The sequence below is a fragment of the Cibotium barometz genome, chromosome 59, assembly GCF_041138505.1.
Source record: "Cibotium barometz isolate CiBa-2024 chromosome 59, ASM4113850v1, whole genome shotgun sequence".
Classification (NCBI taxonomy): domain Eukaryota; kingdom Viridiplantae; phylum Streptophyta; class Polypodiopsida; order Cyatheales; family Cibotiaceae; genus Cibotium; species Cibotium barometz.
In genome coordinates, this window is record NC_141104.1 from 23,679,113 (window position 1) to 23,701,994 (window position 22,882).

The window sequence follows — 22,882 nt, forward strand, 5'->3', positions numbered from 1 at the left end:
TGGTCCGAAACCCTCTCTAAACAGGCAGTGAAAACGGCCTCAGCTGGTACTCCTCTGAATCTGCCAGTCTCAATCTCTAGCTGGTGTGAGGATGTGCGCATCTGACCAATAACACACCGTACCCCATGAGAAAGATGAGTATCCATGTAGCTGGGTCTAATCACAAACCCATCTTGCGTGAGCTGGAGAAGATGATCCCTATAGAAAGCCATCTTCGTACCAAGCTCCTGTGTCGGCTGTATCCATGTCCTCCTAGTGTCCAGCTGAATCAAGTCCTGCCTGATAAGTCTGGTAATCTCTGCCCGTGTGAGAGAGAGGGAGGGTGCATCCAGAGAGTACTGAAATGGAGGTAGCCTTTCCATACTGAAGCCATGCAATTGGAACCAAGCTGTCATCTGTGCATACCAACATGACCCGTCTCCCTGTGATGCCAACTGTCGTGAAGACTCCAGGGCTAAGCGAGCATATCTGTCTCTAGGGAGAGCCCAAGTGCTATGTATAAAGGAGACTGATCGAGTGAGTGCCTCTACCACCAATGGGGGGGCAGCCATCTCTGCACGGATAATATCATGTGGTACGGAGGCCTTGGCCCTAATCATCCGGGAAATCATAGAAACCAAGGGCCTCTCCATATGTCTCCATCCATCAGTGCTACCAGCTCGGCTGTGGTGATCCACTGAGGGTCCCCATATCTCCACTCCATACAGCATGGCTGAAGTGACCAAAGTGTCAAAGAGCCAGAGCTTTGTTCGAGGTTCGTGAAACTGAACCTGCGAACACATCCTCTCTAGTCTCCCCAATGCTGCATAAGCTCTGGTCAATCTGGTCTCCGCTGCTCTCCTCGAGGAAAATAGTGGGCCACTGAAAACCACACCAAGGTAAGTATATGCATCTGTATACTCCACTGTCTCCTGACCATATGTAAAGGTGGGTACTGACCTCCTAACCCACTGTGCTGTGGTGTTAAACACCATCACCTTGGTTTTACCAAGGTTAACAGACAATCCACTGTCCTGTGCAAATGTGTGCAATGCATCCAAATGACGCTGCATCCCCTCTGGAGAATCTGAGATCAGCACAATATCATTAGCATACAATAACAACGGAATCCATGTCCCTGCTAGCTGTGCTCCTCTGTCACCCTCCCGCTCTACATAGTGTGAAACCTCATCCACGTACATCCCAAATAAGGTGGGAGAAAGGGGGCAGCCCTGTTTCACTCCAATAGTGGAGTGAACCATCTCAGATATACCCTGAGTAGTACGTACCTGTCCCACAACTGTCCTGTATAAAGCCATGATTCCCCAAATCAGCTCTGTGGGCACTCCCATCTCCTGTAGTCTGCGCATCAATCTGGCTCTCGGTACTGTGTCAAAGGCTTTGCGGAAATCCACAAAGCAACAATAAATCCTCCTGCCATATAATCTGCCCTCCTCAATAATAGCTCTTGAGTGTCAAGATATGGTCAAGAGTGGAGAAACCTCTCCTGAACCCTGCCTGCCCTGATGCACGTATGCCCTCTCTCTCTGCCCATCTACTCAACTCCAGCTCAAGAACAGATGCATATAATCTAGCCAATGTGTGACCAATCATGATGGTACGATAATTCCCAGGAAGCATGGGATCCCCTGACTTGAAGATAGGCACAATCGTGGACATATTCCAAGTCTCAGGAAAACCCTCACACATGGCTCGGTTAAACATCATAGCAATAAGCTTTGCAAGCATATCTCTGGCATGAATAAAGTGCTCTGCTACCAAACCATCATGATCATATGCTCTCCCAGTCCTCATCCTGTCAATAGCTTTCTTTACCATCTCAGCAGTAAAGAAAGCACATGTCTCTGGGCATGGCTCCGATGGGTCTGGCAGGGGCGGCTGTCCTGCTGCTGTGTACAGGGATGCTTCATACTCACCCCAAATCTCTGTGGAGGTAATGGCTGGTGATGGTGAATGCTCATGAAATAGTCTCCATGCGTCGCCTGAGTCCCGACTCATAAATAACTGATACAAATCCCTCTCTAACTGAGCAAGATAAGCCCTCTTCTTCCGTCGCACTAGGTGCCGGAAGGTAATCCGTGACTGTCTGTGAAACACCCATGAGCACCTCTCTCTGTAATCTGATCCTCATCTCTCTGCACTCCTCATCATACCAACTGTTCTGGGGCATGTTCCCAGATCGTCTCCGTGTAGGCTGACTATGGGGATATGCCTCTAATGCTGCAGCATGAAGCGTATCTATCAATATCTGAGTGAGCTCATCTAATGGCCGTCCCGGCTCCTCGGCACATAAGCGTCTGTATATCTCATCCGTGTACACGGTGTCAGTCTCCCTCGTAAAGGTATAACGAGTGTGTGTGGAGACCTGTCCCAATGGAGCGGTGCTGAACTGAAATGTGAGAGTGAAGGACAAGATAGCATGATCCACTGCTATTCCAACCGGCCTAGTGCCTACCATAAAATCCTGAAAAGAGGGAATGAGACTGGGCTGAGCCATAACATAGTCCACTGTACTAGCACCATGCCTATGTGGAAAGCAAGTGAAACCGCCCGATGTCGGGAATCTCTGTAGGCCATTCAGGATGGCCAATCCATGTGCAGTCCCCATGTCTATCAAATACCGCCCATACACTGTATGTTCCTCATCCTGTGATAGTCTAGATAGGCCCATATCCCTAACATCAAGCTCCCTCAACATCTCCTCTGAGGTATCATAAAATACTGTCTGGTTATGGGCGGTCCTGGCATTGAAGTCCCCTAGGAGAATGATGTCACCATCCCTGGAGAACTCCCAAATATCATCATCCAAAATAGAAAAGGGAGACTGCCTGCTAGGTGATGCATACACTGATGTACTAGGAGCAAAATAGCATATAGCAATGTAGAGATATCTGCCCGTCTCTGGCCTCAGTCTAACCCACATGTACCTAGCCTGCTCATCTCTGTGGACTATATGTATCAGTGGCTGTAGCTCCTCTCTAAGCAATACTGCCACTCCTCCTGAGCCCCGTCCTCTATGCTCTGAACGAGTCTCCTGTCTACAAGCTGTCTCCCATCAGTATCCACTAACATGTGGCATGGACTGTCCAGGAGCCTGATGCGTCTCACAGTAGAAGATGATGTCCCTCCCAGTGAAACTATCCTCAAAAGCCCCTACATCAAGACGTAGAGATCCATTACAATTCCAAGTAGCAACTTTGAGTGTAGTCCCATAGGTCTCGTGCCGTCATGAAGAGCGCCTCTCCATAATCACCACTCTACCATCTCTATAGAAGGCCACTTTCCCTTTCTCTCGGGCTGCCCTTATCTCTGGCATAACTTCTTTCATGTGAGCAAGTTGCGAGAGTGTGAGGTCATCTCCAAGAAATATTCCCGTCTTCTTGAGTGTAGGACGTCTCTTCAAGAAGTCCTTCTTCGCTTCTGAAACCGGCCTCTGATAGAAAACCAGAGTGCGGTAAGAGCTAAAACCCGTCCACTTGTAGTCTAGATGAAAAACCAAACACAGATTGGAGCTAGAGTGCCCAAATCTGAATACACAACGACACCTGTTGGCCCCAAAGCTTGGCGCCCCTTGCGGTATTTCTTTATTCCATTAGAATAATATGTATGGCTGAGTACAATACAAAAACCAGCCAAGAGTTTACACCTGTAGTCCAATCTGACTGCCCACAAATCCTTCTCAGCACAGAGGATCTATGCACACAGATCTGTGTCCTCAAGCAACACACTGTGTCTCCCTCTGATCAGCCAAGATCACAAAGCAGGCCAGCCATGGGCATACATCTGGCATAACTCATAAGCATGATACATCTTCTCAGCTCAACATACATGTGCTGTTCAATCCCTGTCTTAATCCCTTGTCAATCTGCTATACTCCTCCTCTCACAAGGAGCCAGATAACACATACCTGTAGCAGACATCAAGCAATAGAAAGAGAGATGGATGAACAGAGTCAAGGCTTACCAAGTTCAGCTCGTGAAACAACTCTGGAGGAAGCAACAGCACCAATCTGTGCCTGCAGGCACTTGAACCCACAATCCTGCGTCACACATGTGCTTGCACTTGCCTGTATCTTCCTCCTGATGCTCACTCCTATGCTGTCCTTGTAAAGTACAGATCTGAAAATCAGCACTGTACTTGATTGTACCGCCTCGGGATGCGTGCCAGGCGTTGTACTTGCAAAAACAGCCTGCTGTCCACTTCTGTACCAGCCTGAATCAGCATGCACAGGTCTGTCCAGCACCTGTAAACACTTCTGCAGCAGCTGTACCTTCTGTACCTGACTGCCCGTACACTGTACGGCAGTCGTACAGGGGTGTACTTGCTGAAAAACCAACTGTGCAGCCTGCACAGGCCTTCTGCGCAGCCCAACAGTAGCTGTCCTGTGCGCCGCCAGCAGCAGAGGAGAAAGAGAGAGAGAGAGAGAGAGTCCAGCACTGGCCGTACAGTGCTGTACGGCTGGTTTGCCTCAGAAAAACAGCAACAGCACACAGCAAAACAGCCGCCTCCTTCTTCCTGTGCTTTTCCACGCTAGGATAACATGCGCATGAAAGAAGCTCCTCTTTTGCTACACGATTCCCCAAAAAGGGAAGAGAGAGAGAGAAGAGAGAGAAAACTCCTCCCCAATTTAATCCCTAGGGCCCCAACTTTAATAAGTTCCTAGGGCCACTAAGGCCTAGGGGCAAACTCCAATAAACATTAAAACTTAATGTTTCTAGTTCCCCCCTTCACACCTAGGGATGTCCACACATCTTAAACATTGTCCGGGCACCCCCCATGTGAATCATAAAATATTCTGACTCTGCAACCACCATGCCCACACTTGTCCTGCTCCATTTTCACAGGGCCATGACATACCCCCCTCTTGAAAGATGGCAAGCGTCCTCGATTGCATTCTGGTGATGCATCAAAATATCCAAAGTGAAATATACAATATGGCAAGATCAGCGTCCCAATCTCTCTAAGCCATACACATGTATCAACATTCACTGCAAACCAATGGCATAGTAATAGTCCAAGTTGTATACCACTGTGAACCATACATATCCAGAAAAATCTCCATGTGACTAGTACACATATATCATAGAAGTCCCATCCTTCTCACACCAAAAAAGTCTTACCACGTGCAGTCCAGACCTGTCGCCAAAGAGAGAGAGAAGATCGTTTCTGTCCTGTGTGCCCAGCCGACCAGCTTTTTCAAAGAAAACCACCCACGTATGCTGCAGCCCGACTGTGTGTCCAAGGAGAGGATCAGCCAGTCGCCTGCGTGCCTCTCTCTCTCCTGCCGCACCCTTCACAAGAGCGTGAGAGAGAATTCAATGTGGAGAGAGAGAGAGTTCTGCCCGACTGCACCTCCTGCGCCTAGAGAGAGAGAGAAATGGAGGGGGGTGATGTTGCGGAGGTGCTGCAGAGGATCGTCTTTGTTACACTCTCCGCCAATGTTATGGGGAGAGAGAGAGAGAGAGGAGATGATGATGATGATGATATCAATGTCCATAATATGTCCTATTGGACCAATACCAGCACAATACATCAGATATGGACTGAGAGTCCGTCAAGGAGCTGTATGGCTTACAAAAGAAAAAGAAATCCTACAATGGTGTCCATGCACGAGGATGGGGGACTATCAATTTAGGAGTATGAAACTCTTGAATGATGGCCTTGCCTTCGCGGAGGATTGCCCATTTCCCTGCTTTGCATGCCACCCACATCCTCTCTAACTCTGCTCCCTTTTGCTTGAGCTATGCTCTTCTGTTATCAGTAGCCTTGTACCTTTGAGGGTTCGGGATTGCCTAAGGATCACTATCCTATCTTCTTTGTTGTTGAGGGTGATCACTGCATAGTTGTTGCTTTCACAGTAAATAGAGGAGATGGATTTTACCTCCTATTTAATCATTGGTTTTGGTGAATGTCTTCATGAAGCTATCTTGCTTGAGGTACCACGCATCTGGAAGGCCTCCAAATCGAACATTCAAAGCTAGCTTTTCTCTTTGTTGCTTTTCGTTGAGCTTGAGGTCGACTTGCTTTGATGACCTTGAGTATGGCTGTCAATTCAACTTGTTCCTGGAGTGTGGATTCTATTGCTTGGACCCGTGTGGAGAGAAGTCCTTCAGTTCATGGAGGGCGGCCATCTAATCCTCAGAGGGTGGGGGTTTCTGTCTCCTATTTGCATCTCCAAGTGGTTGAGCCGAGTTCTCAGTTCCACATTCTCTGCTTGCAGTTGGTTGACCGGTTCTTGTAGGACCAAGACTGGATCAGTTTGTTGAGTGAGAGGTAACCTTGATGGGCGAAGCCAAGGCCCTTGCAAAAGACAAGTTCCAAGTGGGCTCCATGGGGGTTCCTGCCTGCATAAAAACCGCCTCTTGTGGGGTGTCGGGGGGGGGGGGGGGGGTGAAAACCCTAAGTAGCGGGCGTTGCTGTAGCACCAATTGACAGCTCCATGAGCTTGGAAAACCCTAGGGGTTTGAAAACCCTAAGTGGTTGGTGGCTCTTGATGGAGCTGCCGTTGGAGCTCGAAGCTGAATGTGGCCGATGTCAAGTGAGCAGGGCCTTGGGGCTTCTGTTGACTGAGCAGGGTCTTGATGGGAAGTCAGAGCGTAATTGAAGGGTGTTGCTGTCGATTGAGCAGGGTGTTGACTAACCGGGGGGAGGGGGTGGGTGTTGACTATGGCTAGAGCTCTGACCCCCTCACCTGGGCAGTGGGCTGTGCCCAATGAGGAGACGTGAAGAGGCCCTCAGAGGAAGAAAGAAACCCTAACAGGGCAGTGCTGAGAGAGAGAGAGAGAGTTATATTAATTGTCTACGAAAGACCCAAAAGGTCTGAGACCAAAAAGTGTACAATGATGTCCATGGAAAAAAAGAAAAACACTACAACAATAAAATGTATACATGATGTCTGGAGACGGAGTGATGTAAAACCAATCCTGATCTAAAGCATGACATGAGCCTCTCTCAACATCAGCTGAATAAGTCACTCCTATGGTATTGGGAACTGCCCGTCTAGGATATCCAGCATTGGAGAGATAAGTAGAGTCAACAAGCTCGCTAGATCCACCGGGCATGGGAAAGTGACCCTATGTTGCTCAAAAGTTTCCTGAATATAGAGCTGGTGTGTGGGGCAGGGTGGGGGTCCTTTTTCTGGGCTTGCTGGAGTGAAGTGGCTCGATCCAGGATGATTCCAGGGTGTGGCTGGGCAGAGGATGGTGCAGCCAAGGCTCTCGACACAACTATGGGAGGTGGGTCCGCTGTCTGTGGTCTGTCCTCCTGTGGTCGGAAGAAACAGGTGATGGTCAGCTGGAGGGGGTGTGGGCGGTGTCGGGGTCAGGACTCTCTGAGGAGTGACCGTGTGTTACAGTGCTCCTCTGACTCAACCTCTTTCTAGCACAATCTGCGGATCCTATCCTCATGGGGTATCCTCTCAGCTCTCCCTATCTCTATCCGAAGGGGGTGTGAAGATACCCGTAGCTGGCCAACCCTTAGCGTGTGACGGGGCGGGGAGCCTCAAGAAATGATCGCTGTTGTACTGCATCTTTATGTGCAATGGCTCTAGTGGTGTAATCCATGTGGCCTGAATGTGAAGTCCAAGTAGATCATATTGGATCACCCAATCTGTAGCTTGCAATAGGTTGAACGTTGTGACATGCAGTAAAGCCTTCTTTAAACTTGTAAGTTTATGCAATCCACTTTAAACCTGGCTGCTGACTGACTGCTGTTACATCACCCAACTGGCTACCCAGCACCAGTCATGTTGCCGTTAGGGCCTTTTTTTCCTCGGGTAGAAAGATCCTTCAATTAGTTACTGAAAAAACCAGCCATGAAGGGCTAAATACAACCACGAAGGGCTAGATACAAACTCGTCTCTGTTGGAAATAAGTGCACACTAGGTGTACTATTTCTCTAGTCTAGTTTCAGTTGAGTCTTTGTGTCTTGAGTCTAGTGCCATGTGGCACCTCTACATTTATCCCATAAGTGAGTCTACTCAATCTTGTACTTCTCACCTATAAATTGTAGGTGTCACATCAATGAAAGTATCTATCTTGTGTCTTGTCTACACTCATTTCAAGGTATGTCTAAACTTTGTGTTTCCTTTTAGTCTTGCTCTCATTTCAGTTTCAGTTTTAGCTTTGTCTCTCCCCCATTTTTCTTACATGGTATCAGAGCAGGTTTATCCTGGCTCCCTTCAACCCATCATAGCCTCAGCTCATCGACTATCTACTTGCTGCTCTTGCTCTCCACAGTCCACGGCAGCTCAAGTTCTACCCATTCCTAGTTCGCCTCTGTTTCCTGTAAGCGACAGCCTGCAGTTGCTTGGTTCAGAACAGGCCGCCCCCCCCTCTGCTGTTGGCCGCCGCCTTTGCTGTTGGCCGCCTCTTAGCTGGCCCTGCTTTTGGTAGTCTACCTGCTGCTGTAGCAGCTCAACAACTAACTGCGTTTATCTAGTATTGCACATGCAGCAGCTCAGCAATTTTTTGGAGCCGCCTCAGCTTTGGATGTTTATCATACTACCCTGATGCGTTCCTTTGGCTGCCTTCTTCATCAACTCAAGGGGCTGTCTCTGCCTGGGATTTATTGCGCTTGAAAAGTCTACAAGGTACTGTCCATTGTCTCCTTCAGTTTGCCGGTCAGTCCCTTTGTTATCCTCATATCTGCAAACTACTATTTCCTCATACTTCGATGGGCTGTCACATGCTATGGCCTTGACAAGTGGTGAGAGAGCCGGTTTGTAAAAACAATTTGGATCTTTTCTTTCATTTATTTCTGCAATCTTGTAAGGGAATAGACACTGCCCTTGCATTTTAGCAAGAGGTAAGACCTTCCCACATGGCCTCTTCTACTCATTCTCTCATGTCTATTGACAAATTCAATGGGTCCAACTTTCATACTTGGCAAATCAAAATCAAGTGCCATCTTATGAAAGAAAGTCTTTGGGACGTTGTTCACCCTGCTGCTCCCGAAGATTCCGACATTGAGCAAGTTATCACTTATGCTCCCACTGCCAAGAATGACAAAGCCTATGCTATCATCTTGCTTGGTCTTGGAGATGATTACATTCATCACATCTCCGACATACAGTCTGCTTCTCGAGCATGGATTACTTTGGATACCCTCTTTGGACCCCGCTCTAAAAACTCTAAGATTGCACTCATGATCTCATTCTTTGATCTATATATGCAGGAAGGAGTTACTATAGCCTCTCATGTCAATTATTTTCGTAGTCTTATGGTTCAGCTTGCATCAGTGAAGTCCCCCATCTCCGAAGATATTGCTATTGCTGTGCTTCTCAAAAGCTTACCTGACACCTATGCTACACTTGTCACTACCTTCAAGTATCACAATAATCCTACTCTTGAAGGTATCATCAATGCTCTCCAAGAAGAGGAAAGAACAAAACAACAAAAGGTAACTGACACTGCATTTCTAGCAAAGAAAGGAAGTTCTAAGGTAAGAAAGCCTTGCACCCATTGTGGAAAAACTAATCATCTGGAGAAGGACTGCTTCAAGGCTCATCCATGCACCATTTGTGGCCGTGATAATCACCGGGAGAAGGACTGCTACTCTAAAACCTCTACATCAGCCCCCGCATCTACCTCAGCCCATGTTGCTGCAGCATCTTCATCGGCAGATCTTGCTGTTCATTCCTCACATGATGAGGAGTGGGCTTTCTGATTACTTCACCTTTCTTTTCTACCACTTTGACCACCGATGATGTAGGTCAAGGGGTTCTAGTGTCTTACTCATTATGCTTTTTGACCTCTCTCTTGTCCCTACCCAAGAGGCAAAGATTGCCCTTGAGGAGGGGATGTCTTCAAGGTCCATCTTTCTGTCTACAGTCAGGTCTACAGTCAGTCTTCTGTCTATCTAGTCTTGTCTGTCTGTCTATTTGTCTATCAATCTGACTATGTCTTGTTTTAGATCCATCTTGTCCCTATCCTTGTGGACCCATATGAGGATATCACTTGAGGAGGGGTGTCTCAGGATCTGTCTGTCATGTCTTCTGTCTTGTCTCTCAGTCTATCAGTCTTTATGTCTGTCTTCGAGTCTTGTCCATCTTGTCTTCTAGCTTGTCTCTCAATCCTTGTCTAGTCTCTCTGTCTTGGTCTTATCTTTTGTCATGTCATAGTCTTGTCCTTTTGTCTTCCTCCTAGTGTCCACTTAAGGAGGGTGTTGGAAATAAGTGCACACTAGGTGTACTATTTCTCTAGTCTAGTTTCAGTTGAGTCTTTGTGTCTTGAGTCTAGTGCCATGTGGCACCTCTACATTTATCCCATAAGTGAGTCTACTCAATCTTGTACTTCTCACCTATAAATTGTAGGTGTCACATCAATGAAAGTATCTATCTTGTGTCTTGTCTACACTCATTTCAAGGTATGTCTAAACTTTGTGTTTCCTTTTAGTCTTGCTCTCATTTCAGTTTCAGTTTTACCTTTGTCTCTCCCCCATTTTTCTTACAGTCTCATGTAAAGGGCGGGGATCAAGAAATCGAAATAGGGGAAAGAGACTTCTCCTCCGGCTGGCCGCTCTATGAGGAGAAGGCTATCTCATGCAAGGAGAGGGGGGGGGACAACCACATAGGTGGTCTGTAATGCCAAGTGGGCTCACCATCTCTAACTGTGAGAAACGGGCCAGCAGGCTGCCAAAGCCTCCAGAAGGCTTCCCGCCGCTTCTGCATGCGGTCAGAGCCACCATGTAACTTCCCCCATTGACCGCGGAGGGTATGTATGATTGACCACTGAGGGTATGTATGATATCGAGCCAAATGCTCCTGATAGACTGTGCAGGTGGAGTGTGGGCACCCTCAATGGCCTTGCTACATCTAGCTTGCCATATGTGCCAGGCTGCAATGCTACTGCAAATCTCCCATCTTTGGCATGAGCTTGGTTGCCAATGGGCTGTAGGTGGGGCTTTGACTAGAACTGACGAAATGCGGAGGTGAGAGACTTGAAGGGCGCCATCCACCTCGTAAGCCCTGACCACCTGAGCCTCTGTGGCCCAAGCGACAGTGCCCCATGTAATGATCCGGGTCGAGGCCTTGTCCATCATGAATATGCGGAGAATCCGCCGTCAAACCGGCTAAGCCTTCGAGCAATCCCAAAGACAATGTTGCTCTGAGACTCCCGAGGGTGGCTGCACCTTGGGCAAGCTGTTGGCCTACCTCCAATTGTCAGCCAAGTGCCAACCACCAAGCTCCTGTGTGCCATTAGTCAAAGAAAGAGGGTGATCTTTCTAGGCCGAAAACTGTTCCAAAGCCTCTTCCAAAAATTTGAGAGGAAATGCTCTGAGAGGCCCTGTGACTGCCAATGCGCTGTTGCTAGCTTTACATGCTTTTTTATGCTTCGTGTATGCATCGAAAGAACTGACTTAACATACCATAATCTTTAGATGACCTAAATGCTTGTTCTTCAAGTGGGTTAAGGGACTAACCCTGACATCTAAGGACCTACGTAGCTCGTGCCTGACATGTCCTGGACTGGGGCTCACAATGGGGCCACGGCATACGACAGATGTTCCTAAAAGGGTACTTATGATGTACAATGTTAAACTAAATGATGAGCTAGTGTGTCACATAGCACCTCAGTGTAGGGTGCATGTGATATTCCCTCTTGCTTAGCTTGGTGGCAGGTTAATGGCTTCTAAGTGGTCCGATAATATGTGCGGGTACTCTCGGAAGAACTCTTTATCAGCGTAGGGTGCATGTGCACATCCAATAACCTCGAACAAATGAACATGGAACATATCCTGTCCATAGTCTCTGCTGACCAATAGTTCTAGAACTCATCCGAACCATGAAGGAAACTTGGTTGATCCTGGAACTCATCCGGACCATCAAGTGAACTTGCCTGTCTTTATACTTGGAACTCTGACACACGGGTCCCATGCTCCAGATTTAATATAAGAGAGCTTTTGAAAGCCCCCTCTCTCGCCCACAAGCCATTTCTGGGAAGACGGCACACGGGGGGATGCCCTTAGGATCAGAGCAGTACACCAGTCATGTTCTCACTAGACTGTAAGGCCTTGGGAGAGTTGGGGTTATCACTAGACGAGTCTGTGTCAGTGTCATGTGATTTGTCTTTGCCCTTCTTTGAAGACTTGCCCTTGTCCCTGGCTTTGCCTTTGTCCTTGGACCGACAATCCTTTGACAGGTGGCCTTTCTTCCCACACTTGTAACACCGACTCCGAACTTTCTTCTGCATCGTCGAGAGTGCCTGATCAGGTCCAATAGACGATGAAACTTTCAATTTTCCCTGTGAAACTAGGATGGATTCCTCTTCCAAGAGAAGAGTACACAGATCATCAAACTCAAGGGAACGTGTTGTGATCTGAACCCGCAAAACTCGGGAAACCATGTCATAATCTGCAGGAAGCCTGATGAGGAGGAGAGCAGCGAACTGAGAAGAGGTCAGGGCAGTACCCATTGCCACTAATTGGTCATGAATTACCTTAACCTTCATCACAAATGACTGCATGGAAGTCCCTGCTGTAAACTCCAGGGAAAAGAGTTGACCCAATAGGTTGACAGACCGCATTGTAGAGTCCCGTGCATATAGATCTGTCAGCTTTCTCCAAACAGAGGCAACACAATCCAATGTTTGCACGGCGGGGGAGACCTCTGGTGAGATGGCTCGTACAAGTGCAGAGTGAGATTTTGAGTCTTGATTCTCCCAAGTTGAAAGTTCTACGAGAAAGGCATACTCCTGGTCCTGAGTCCACTTCCTAGAGCTGGTAGGGCGTTCGGGCTTTCGTTCGTGGCCCTGAACAATCTCCCAGAGTCCCTTGTGTGTGAACTAGACCTTCATCTGTAGCTTCCAGTGATCATAGTTTGAACCACTGAGCTTGTCCTCCTCGTTCGTGCAGGGGGGGGGGGACCCATGTCTGCCTCAAAGAAGCTATGTCTCAAACAACCTCTGTAGCTAAGCAATCCACGTGCTCTCTCAAGCACCTTTCGAGAGGATCCAACTAGGGACTAATAGCCCCCTCTGTAGATGCAGGCTGGAGAGCAACAGAAGAAACCCAAAAAAACACACCACTGGGAACCTCCCACCGGAAGAGGGAGGGGATCTTGGAGGGAGAAGAGCTGATGTGCCACTTGTCTGATGCACTTACTGAATTTGCAGCTAGACCTCCTCCACTTGCTTTGTAGAAGAAAACGCAGCCTGGGGGCTGCGTGGCCGACAGCAGTTGGAGAGCTTGTAGAGCAAAAAACGCAGCTAAGAAAGAAAAACGCAGCCACTGTTTGAAGGATCTACAGCCTGGAGAATCTAGGGAAACAGAAAACGGAGAGAAGCAGATTGTGCAACAGCCGGAGCCTAAGCGTATGATACCATGAAAGAGTGTGCACAAGCGGAAGCAAATAAACATGAGAGAGAAAGATTGCAAGCAAGAACTAGAGCTTTATTAGCTTGAGGTTACAGAGTACAAGAGCTAGCAAATAGGGCAATGAATGATGATTGAAAGGGAGCAACTCTTATATACTTGTGCATGAAGCAGTCGGCTGTAGGAAACAGGCCGAAAGGACTTCACGACAGCATAAATAGAGATGCAATATTTTAACATTCAGGGCCAGTGACGAGCATGTCATCCACATAAAGAATAAGGATGAGAAGATTGTTCCCAATGTGGCATACATAAAGTGTACTCTCAGCTGAACTATTTTGAAACCCTTTGGCAGTCAAGTATGCATGAATTTTGTGGTACCAAGCACGAGGAGCCTGTTTAAGACCATACAATGCTTTATGTAAACGGCATACTTTACTTTCTGCACCTTTTCGAACAAAGCCAAGAGGCTGAGACACAGGAACTTCCTCTTGCAAATCGCCATTCAAAAAGGTAGTTTTGACATCCAACTGATGTACATGCCATTGTTTGTGGGCAGCCAATGCAATAACAGTACGTATGGTAGTCATACGTGAAGTGGGAGCAAAGGTCTCCTCATAGTCAATGCCCTCATGTTGGGCATACCCTTTGGCAACCAAGCGAGCCTTATGGCGATCAACTGAACCATCAGGCTTACGCTTAAGCTTGAAAACCCATTTTGTGCCAATAGCACGCTTGCCTGGAGGCAAGTCACACAACTCCCAAGTACCATTTTTGTCAATGGAGTCCAACTCCGAACACATGGCTACCACCCAATTGTCATCCTCCAATGCATCAACATGAGACATGGGTTCCTCATTACAAGCGGTGGCAACAAGAGCTGTATCCACATAATGTGAAGATGCATGGCAAGAAGCAGCACGTGTACGACTTGGCATAAATGTAGATTGTTTGCTATCACGCAAAGTGTCAACCAACCATCTAGGAACAGTTTTTGACTTCCTAGTATCTGCATCTTCCTCTGCCAATGCATCACCCAAGGTATCCTAATCAATCTGAGGCATTTCAGGATCAATTTGGGGCAAGTTCAGCTGCTGATTTTGCTGGTTTTCAGCAGGCATAGGTGGCTGTAAATGAGCTGAAACTGGCTCTACATTGTCCACATTTGAATTGAATAAAGGCAACAAAGTATCAAACACATCTTCCGGCCCAATAGATGGTTGTCTGGTACATGAGACAAGTGGTTGAGATGCATATTCATCAAAGATAACATCTCTTGACACAATGATCTTGCATGTATTAGGCACATAGAGTCTGTATCCCTTACACTCAGTACTATAACCAATGAAAATGCATTTGATTGCCTTTGCATCAAGCTTATGTCTTTGTTGTGTGGGCGCCCACATGCATATATGCCAAACACCCAAAGACTCTCATATGAGTCACCACTGGAATCCTGCCATTCCATACCTTATAGGCAATTTCAAGGCTTTAATGGGGCAACGGTTAAGCACATAATTGGCACACATAACCGCCTCAAGCCAAAATTTACTGGGCAGATCCTTGCTCTTAAGCATGCAACGTGCCATCTCCATAAGTGTACGATTACGTCTCTCTGCAACTCCATTTCGCTGAGGAGTATAGGGGGCAGTACACTGATAAGAAATACCATGTAACTGCATGTAAGCTGTGAATTCCTTTGACAAATATCCCCCCCCCCCCCCTCGATCTGTACGCAATGTGACAAGCTTGTGTCCACAAGCATTTTCAGCCATGGGATGAAAGTCTCTGAAAGCTGCAAAGGCACCTGACTTCATTTTTAAACCATACACCCTACAAAACCGAGTGTAGTCATCAATGAACGTGATGAAGTACAAGTGTCCTCCAAAAGATGGAGCCCTCATGGGGCCACAAAGATCACTATGAATGAGCTGGAATGGACGAACAACCCTCGTAGCACCATCCTTAGGAAAGGAATTCCTGTGCATCTTTCCAATGATGCATCCCTCACATACATGCTTGAAGGGAACCTACATAGGAGGAAGCTCATGCACCATACCTTGTTTCTGCAAATGTACAAGAGATGGGAAACCGAGCATGCCATAACTCAGTGTCACTCAACACACGAGAGGTGGATGCAAGCATAGCATCATGAGAATAAGTACTCCTCTCATGCATATCAAGCTTATACAAGCCATTGCATAATGTCCTAGAAAGCATAAGAGAAGCTGAATCTCTGCTGTCATACATTGAGCAACAATGGTCAAAAAATTAAACCTTAAACCCAGATAATGCAAGGGCTGAAACAGAAATGAGATTCTTCTTAATGCCTGGTACATATAAAGTGTCACACAGAGTAAAACTATCCCCATTACATGCTGTTAGCTCCACATTGCCAATGCCTTTGATGGAGTAAGATAGGCATCATTGGCACACATAACTATGTCACCTTGAGGTGAATCCTGCAAATTGGCAAATAGATCTCTGCAAGAAGTGATGTGCTTAGAAGCACCACTGTCAAAGTACCAATCTCCAGCTGAGATGGACATACAAGAAACAAGTAAATTGCATGTAACCACTAATGCATATCCCTCACGAGCAAAGTTAGCCTCTTCTTTAGTGTCCACAGTAGCAGCCAAACCTTGCTGATTCTTTTTCTTTTCACTCTCAATGCGCTTCCTACATTCCTCAATAAGATGGGTAGGTTTTCTGCAATAGTTGCATCTCTTCTTTTTCTTGTTGTCACCCTCTTTAGACGAGGTAGAATCTGAATGGGCATGTGGTTTGCCCTTAGGTGTACCACTAGATGCAACCCCAGATTTACCTTTGTTTCGATCAAAGGCACCAAATGCCTGATCAGCAGAAAGCATAGTGGTCCTATTAGAACGAGACTGCTCCTCTTGCAACAAGAGAGTCACCAACTCATCAAAGGTATACAAGTCTGGATTACCCTTCATGAGTAGATGAAGAGTAGTAGCAAAACCTTGATACGATTTTGGCAAACCCTGAAGCAGTGTAGATACAAGTGAACCATCTGGAATGACCTGATCAATGTTGATGAGCTGCTCTCGCAAATCCTTGATGCGGGTAAGGAACTTGTCCATTGAATCACCCTCAGCCATATGCTCAGACTCAATCTTCTTGCGAAGATACGCAACACGAGCCTCATTGCGAACCTGATACAAAGAAGCAAGTACATTCCATGCACCCTTAGAAGAAGTGCATGAACAAATGTGTGGTATAACCTGCCTTTTGCATGAAAGGGCAATCAAAGCATGTGCCTGAGTATCCTTGACATCCCATTTGAGCTGTTGTGGAGTGGGTGGCAAAGGTGCAGAAGATGTAGCACCACCTGAAGATACATCATCACCTGCATCAATGGTTCTTGAAGTACTCACTGCTCGTTCAGGAGCAATAGGCTTGACATCAGCCCCTTATACATAAACACACAAATTCTTTGCAGCAAGTACATGTTTCATCATGTATGCCCTCATAGGATAGTTGGTGCCATCCAACTTATCCTCAACAGAGAGCATTCCAAATAAATCACTAGTGTTCCCAGACATGGCTGTCACAAGTGTGTACAAACAAGTGGTAATTTTGCAGTAATGCTGTAACACCCAAAAATTTGGGGGAAATGCCCCAATGTCAATTGAATCTGCGTGTAACACCCAAAATGCCTACAAATGTCTATAAAAGACCTGCAAATGGTGTCAATTTTTGCAAAATCCCAAAATTTCTAGTGCAATTACGCACCGAATCAAGCAAAATTAGTGCCAATGTATGCCAATGTTGCAATTTTGAGCTCAATGGTGAAAAGCCCCAAAATTAATGCAATGTATTTAGCAGTTTTTGAGTATTTGAAAAAATTATAGAAATACCAATGTTGTGGAGCAGCTTCAATCGGGCAGGTACAGTAGTACAGTCGGCGGGTACAGCAGTACATGTGTAAGGCGGCGCAGTAGTAGAAATACCAATGTTGTGGAGCAGCTTCAATCGGGTACGTACAGTAGTACAGTCGGCGGGTACAATAGTACACGTGTAAGGCGGTACAGTATGGGTAGGTACACAAGGTGGCGTAGAACGGGCGATGTAGATCTGGGCGGCATCGCTGTGCTGCAGTGGATCTGGTGCAATTACAGGCGGCGCAAGACAAACATGGCAACACAGGTGTCATGTGCACAGTGTGTATCTACCGTGTGCTACACGCACACAAGACTAGCTTCGAGGTTTGGGGAAGCTTGGAGCTAGGCAAGTAGATTAACGAGCTGAGTTAAAACGGGCGGGCACCCAAGTGTGGACGCCCGATGACCGGCCAAGAGCCTATAAAAGGGTGGCCAAGGTTAGTCATTAGTCATATAGAGAGTCTTGCGGATTTGTGAGAGCTCTATGGTCTTGGAGCCTGGATCTAGTGCAGACGTGCACCTGCTTCACGCAGCCGAGGCCGGCAGCAATCTCGAGGCCCGCGAGGGTAGCTTCATGGCGGTATGGGACGTTGCGAATTCATGCACAGCCCAGGCACAAAGCATTGGCAAGCAGTCAAACGCATTTTTCGTTATCTTCAGGGTACCTGGATCTTGATTTGTTCTATCCCAGGGGGGCAGCTTGCAGCTTTATGCATACAGTGATTCAGATTGGGCTGGTGATTATGATACCAGGCAATCCACCAGTGGGATTTGTTTTTTTTCTTGGCAGTTCATGCATATCTTGGTTAAGTAAAAAGCAACCCACTGTTGCCACATCTACTTGTGAGGCTGAGTACACGGCAGTCTTCACAGCTACAGTAGATTGTGTATGGTTGAGGAGATTATTGGCTGATCTTCGTGAGTGTCAGTAGTAGACACCCACCACCATTCTCACTGATAGCCAGAGTGCTATGGCCGTGGCACGAAATCCAGTATTTCATGCAAGTACCAAGCACATTGAGATTCATTATCACTATGTCAGAGAGAGGTTACATGCACGGGAGATCAGTTTATCTTACTGCCCAACACAAGATAATGTTGCAGATCTATTCACAAAGGCTTTACCTTGAGAAAAGTTTGAAGCTTTCCGCAAAGCTTTGGGCTTACTCTCATACAGAGAGTGATTTGCTACCTCTTGTACAGCTTCACACTTCCACTACAAGGGGGGATTTGTAGGCATATGCTCACTTATGGCAGTGCTATGTGTGAATAGGGCTTAACCAAGGGCACTTTTCCCATGTGGTTTTTCCCCTTGGATATCAAGTGTGAAAGGACACTCTACATATAATATTTTGTACTTCTATATTATATGGATGTGGCACACATGCAAGGGTTGACTTGCATTTTGTGGCTAGCACACTTTTGGCTCTCTCTCTCTCTCTCATTTCTGTATGAGCTTCTCCATCCTGCACCTAACCCTAATGTGCAGGTTTGTGTGTGTGTGTGAGTGTGTGAGTCCAACACCAACAACTACCTCCCTGGACATGTATAGTCTGCATATCCTCACCTTTCTAATTTTGTGTGTGTGTGTGTGAGATAGATAGAGAGAGAGAGAGAGAGAGAGAGAGAGAGAGAGAGAGATTTTGGGAGGGAGGGAGGCATGTACGTGGCTATTCTGCTGCAAGATTTTGTGCTCTCTAATCAGTTGGGCTGAGTTCTGTATCAGGAATGGGCTTACAGGCTATTTCATGAAGGAAGTGACACATCTAAGAGTGACAGTGAGAACTGTGTAGATGATTCTTTGCAGTCTGATTGTGAAGCTGAAGACAAAATAGCTGGATTTCCTTCAGAACACTCACCACCTGGGTTGGGGATTTCTCTCAACGATCGAGAGATGGAGATCACTGCATCACTTTTTGAGCACGATGAGGCCCTTGCAAGAGCTTTACAGGAGGCCGAGGTTCAGGCAGCAGGTACTTAGGCTGATACTTTATGTGCAATTTTTAGGTCCCCGTCTGAAGTTCGTCTCCCAGCATGTAAGTTGGTTAGGTCGAAAGTATTGTCTTTTATTGCTGTCAACAGCTGAAGGAGATGATGAAGATGAGACAAGGGAATTAGATGAAGATGAGAGAAATGGTGGCTCAGAGGGTGGTGATGAGCAAGGGCTTCTTAATGCCCCTGAAGATGAGAGAAATGCATCACAGCATATTGCCTTAGAAGATGAGAGAAATTCTTCAGAGGTTGGTTATAGTCTAGTTGCTTTCCAGGTGAGGGTATTATTGTTTTGAATATGAAACTTATGTATTGACGCTCTATTATTTTTCTGATGTTGTCATGCAGGATGCAATGGAAGTCGGGAGCAATGCCTTACAGGTTAGTTAAGAGCATTTTTGCTTTCAAGGCAAGGATACGATGACAGGGTCCCATTTAATTGTATCAACTTAAAGTTTTTAATCCAAACGCAGTCATTTTTGGTGGTGTTGGCATGCAGAATGAGGACAATGAAGATAACGAGGATGATGAGGATGACGAAGAGGATGAGGATGACGAGGACGATCTGGATATAGACAACATGTCATATGAAGTAATTTCAAGGACCCTATTTCTTTTTTATATTATCAAATTACTACAATTTTCATCTTTTTCCTTGAAGTTAATTCAGGGATACTCATCTGTAAAGCTGGCCTGCCTTATGCAGTGGCATTTATTTGATAAAATCTGAACGTATAGAAGCACCTTGTGTCAAGAATCTACTTTCTCCTATCATCTGTTAGTTCCCCCACCACCACCACCACCACCACCACCACCTCCCCTCCCCCCCCACCTCCGCCGCCCCACGGCCCCCTTAAGAAAAGAAACTCTATTAAGTAAGATAAAATCATACAAAGGGAAATCTCAAGCCAAATGGTAGGGAGATCTCAACCAATCGGGGACACTATGCTGCCATAAAAGCCCCTGTAGGGGTAGAGGAGAAACTACCATGGTTCCACTCTCTCATAAATCTGCTGTTTTGTCTGTGCAGCTCTAGAAGATCCTTGTATGCGGGCCCAGATGGCCAAAAGCGTGTGAACAATGTCACACCATATACTGCAAATACATTGGGTGTCATAGACCTGATTATCCTCAAAGGCCTTTGAGCATCTGGTCTTCCAGATATGCCATGTTGTGATACTACTAAAAATACTCACCGAAGGAGGTCTCAATACTTAGTGAAGGTGGTGTGTATCATAACTGGGGGATATCCTGAAGCAAACATCTCTGAGCTAGCCTACGGACAAGTATAACAGGATCAGCTCCCCTACCCTCAAAAAGAAGCTATCCTCTGTGAATGTCATATGCCTCCTAGTGAGGTTTAAGAGTGGGAACTCTTTGGGTCTGTCAAAGCATGAGCAACTTGGTGTTATGCACAATGTAGCTGAAGAAAAGTATGCTTCCCTCATGGGGTTAGTCACATTAGTCCACTCCCACTCACCAAGATCCCAATCTGATAGGGCATCCACCCTATAGCCATATGCACAAAGCATGAGTAACCATCACTGGAGAAGGATCAGTATACCAATGCTTTCTAGAGCGACCACTACTCTCACTGTATGGATGATAGAGCCAGGCATGATCACCTGTACATCCATCCACCATCCAGACTGAATGGAATAGAGGCAATTTTATTATGTGCCTAAGCTCTTCTCGAATGGGTAGGCCCCTTTATTAGGTGCCTTTTATGGTTGTACGTGTAAGCACCTCTCTCTCTCTCACATGTTTCATGTTCTGTGTATTCCATGATGGTCGACTTACATTATGTTATCAAGGAAGGTTATCTTATGATGGTTTAATTGGCTTTGTGTTACACGAGATTTGAGGCTCAAGGCTATGGAGGAGTCCCATGCACCTCCATATGTAGGACACCGTGGAACCTTGGCTACTACTCAAGCTTTGGAGAGGTTCTTCTATTGGCCTAATTTGCGGGAAGGACATAGAAAGATATGTTAGGGAACGTTTAGTGTGTCAGAAGGTCAAGTTTTATTGACATAAGACACTTGGATTGATTCAACCTCTTCCAGCACCACATCAGCCTCTTCCACAGGAAAAGCTCCATTTGAGATTGTGTAATGGCAAGGTGATTTTACCACCTATTTTGTGCACTAAGGATGAGATATTCATTGTGGATGAGTACGTCAGAGATTTGGACACGGCCTTTGCATAGGTGTCGAAGGCTATTGAACAGTCCTAGGAAAAGCATTGGAAAGCAGCAAACAAGCATTGCAGGGATGTGGAATATAAGAAAGGAGATAGGGTTTTTCTAAAGTTTGAAAAGGCACGATTGAGAAAGAGACCCAGCAAAGAAGGGACGTATCCCTAGTTTCTAACAGGTATTATATGGGCCTTTTCAGGCATTGTTTAAGATCAATGATGTTTTCTTTCGACCAGAACTTCCCAATCATTGGAAGATTCACAATGCTTTTCATGTGAGTGTACCACGACCGTATAAAGTTCTAACACCTATGGAGCCAACCATGGATGATGTACCCGAAGTGGATGAGCTTGAGGAAATGTTGCAACCGGAACAGATTGTCTTTCATAAAGAAAGAAAGGGACCAATAGGCAAGATTATTTGCATATATCTTGTCAAGTTTAAGAAGTATCTAGCTATGAGGTGCGAAGTGGATGGATGAAACATTCTTTGAGGACAATCTTGATCTTCTACAGCCCTATGTTAAAGATTTTCAGTTGAGGACAATTGATTAGAAGCGGAGGGGAATGTCACTAGCTTTTGTAACTTCTCCACTATACCGACTTCTTGGACTTGCGCATGTGTATTGATGGATCCTTTTGGAACCAAATGACATGGAAAGATTCTCTCAGGGATACATATGACGAGATATTTGTCTCGGAGGATACAGATGACGAGAATATTTGTCTCTGAGGATACAGATGATGGGAAAACTTGTCTCTGAGGATACAGAGGACAGAATGCTTTCCTTAAATGCAAATATTTTTGATATCATTAAGGGTTCGCATACCTAACTCACCTTCATACCAGACGGACCCCGCACTGATCACTTTCTGAGTCATAGAGGACAGTTTCATTTAGTAACCAGGCTATCTACATCGACACATGTCCCATGCCATGAGGATTGCCATTGGTTGGCTGAGGGCATCTTCACATCATCTTCAGATGGAGACCGGGAGAGAAGATGGCACGTCACGGGAGTAGTGACTATGCCGACTATGTACGACAGGAGAGGTAGAGACTGAGCACTACCTATTCAGATGCTCAGTGTACTATGAGATATGGGGGAGGTTTCACTGTTTAGCCACCACACAGATGCCTTACTGAGGACTTAGCCAGGAAGTCATGATCAGCAGTGCACCACCCAGTCATCCATCACTTGTTTCTTTGGACCACACCAGGCACATACTTCTCAGCCCAGTCAACAGATAGAGGGGCCCGAGAGATCATGTACAAAGCACACATGCCTGCCAACAGATTGCCTCTTAGACCTGAGTTCCGTTAGCACCCCACACCCATGGAGCTACCCGAGATCAGGCACAGCCTCCAGAGGCGCGCTCGCCCTTACCTGCCAATGCCCAAGCCCTCTTCCCATCAGCTCCAGATTTGGGACATACGCCAGCGACACAGATTGGCCCTGCCACAGAAAGTGTTACAA

At 46.4% G+C, this 22,882-nt stretch overlaps 1 protein-coding gene across 1 annotated transcript in view; it reads left to right on the forward strand.

The window, feature by feature from the left end:
- The window catches only part of LOC147605627 (uncharacterized), a 56,286-nt gene that overhangs the window by 5,934 nt on the left and 27,470 nt on the right, over window positions 1-22,882 (forward strand). Inside the window, exons 2-5 of the mRNA XM_086793561.1 lie at window positions 18,943-19,189; window positions 19,299-19,456; window positions 19,557-19,589; window positions 19,708-19,800. Coding sequence (XP_086649687.1) covers window positions 18,943-19,189; window positions 19,299-19,456; window positions 19,557-19,589; window positions 19,708-19,800 — 531 coding nt within the window. The remainder of the gene's footprint in view (window positions 1-18,942; window positions 19,190-19,298; window positions 19,457-19,556; window positions 19,590-19,707; window positions 19,801-22,882) is intronic.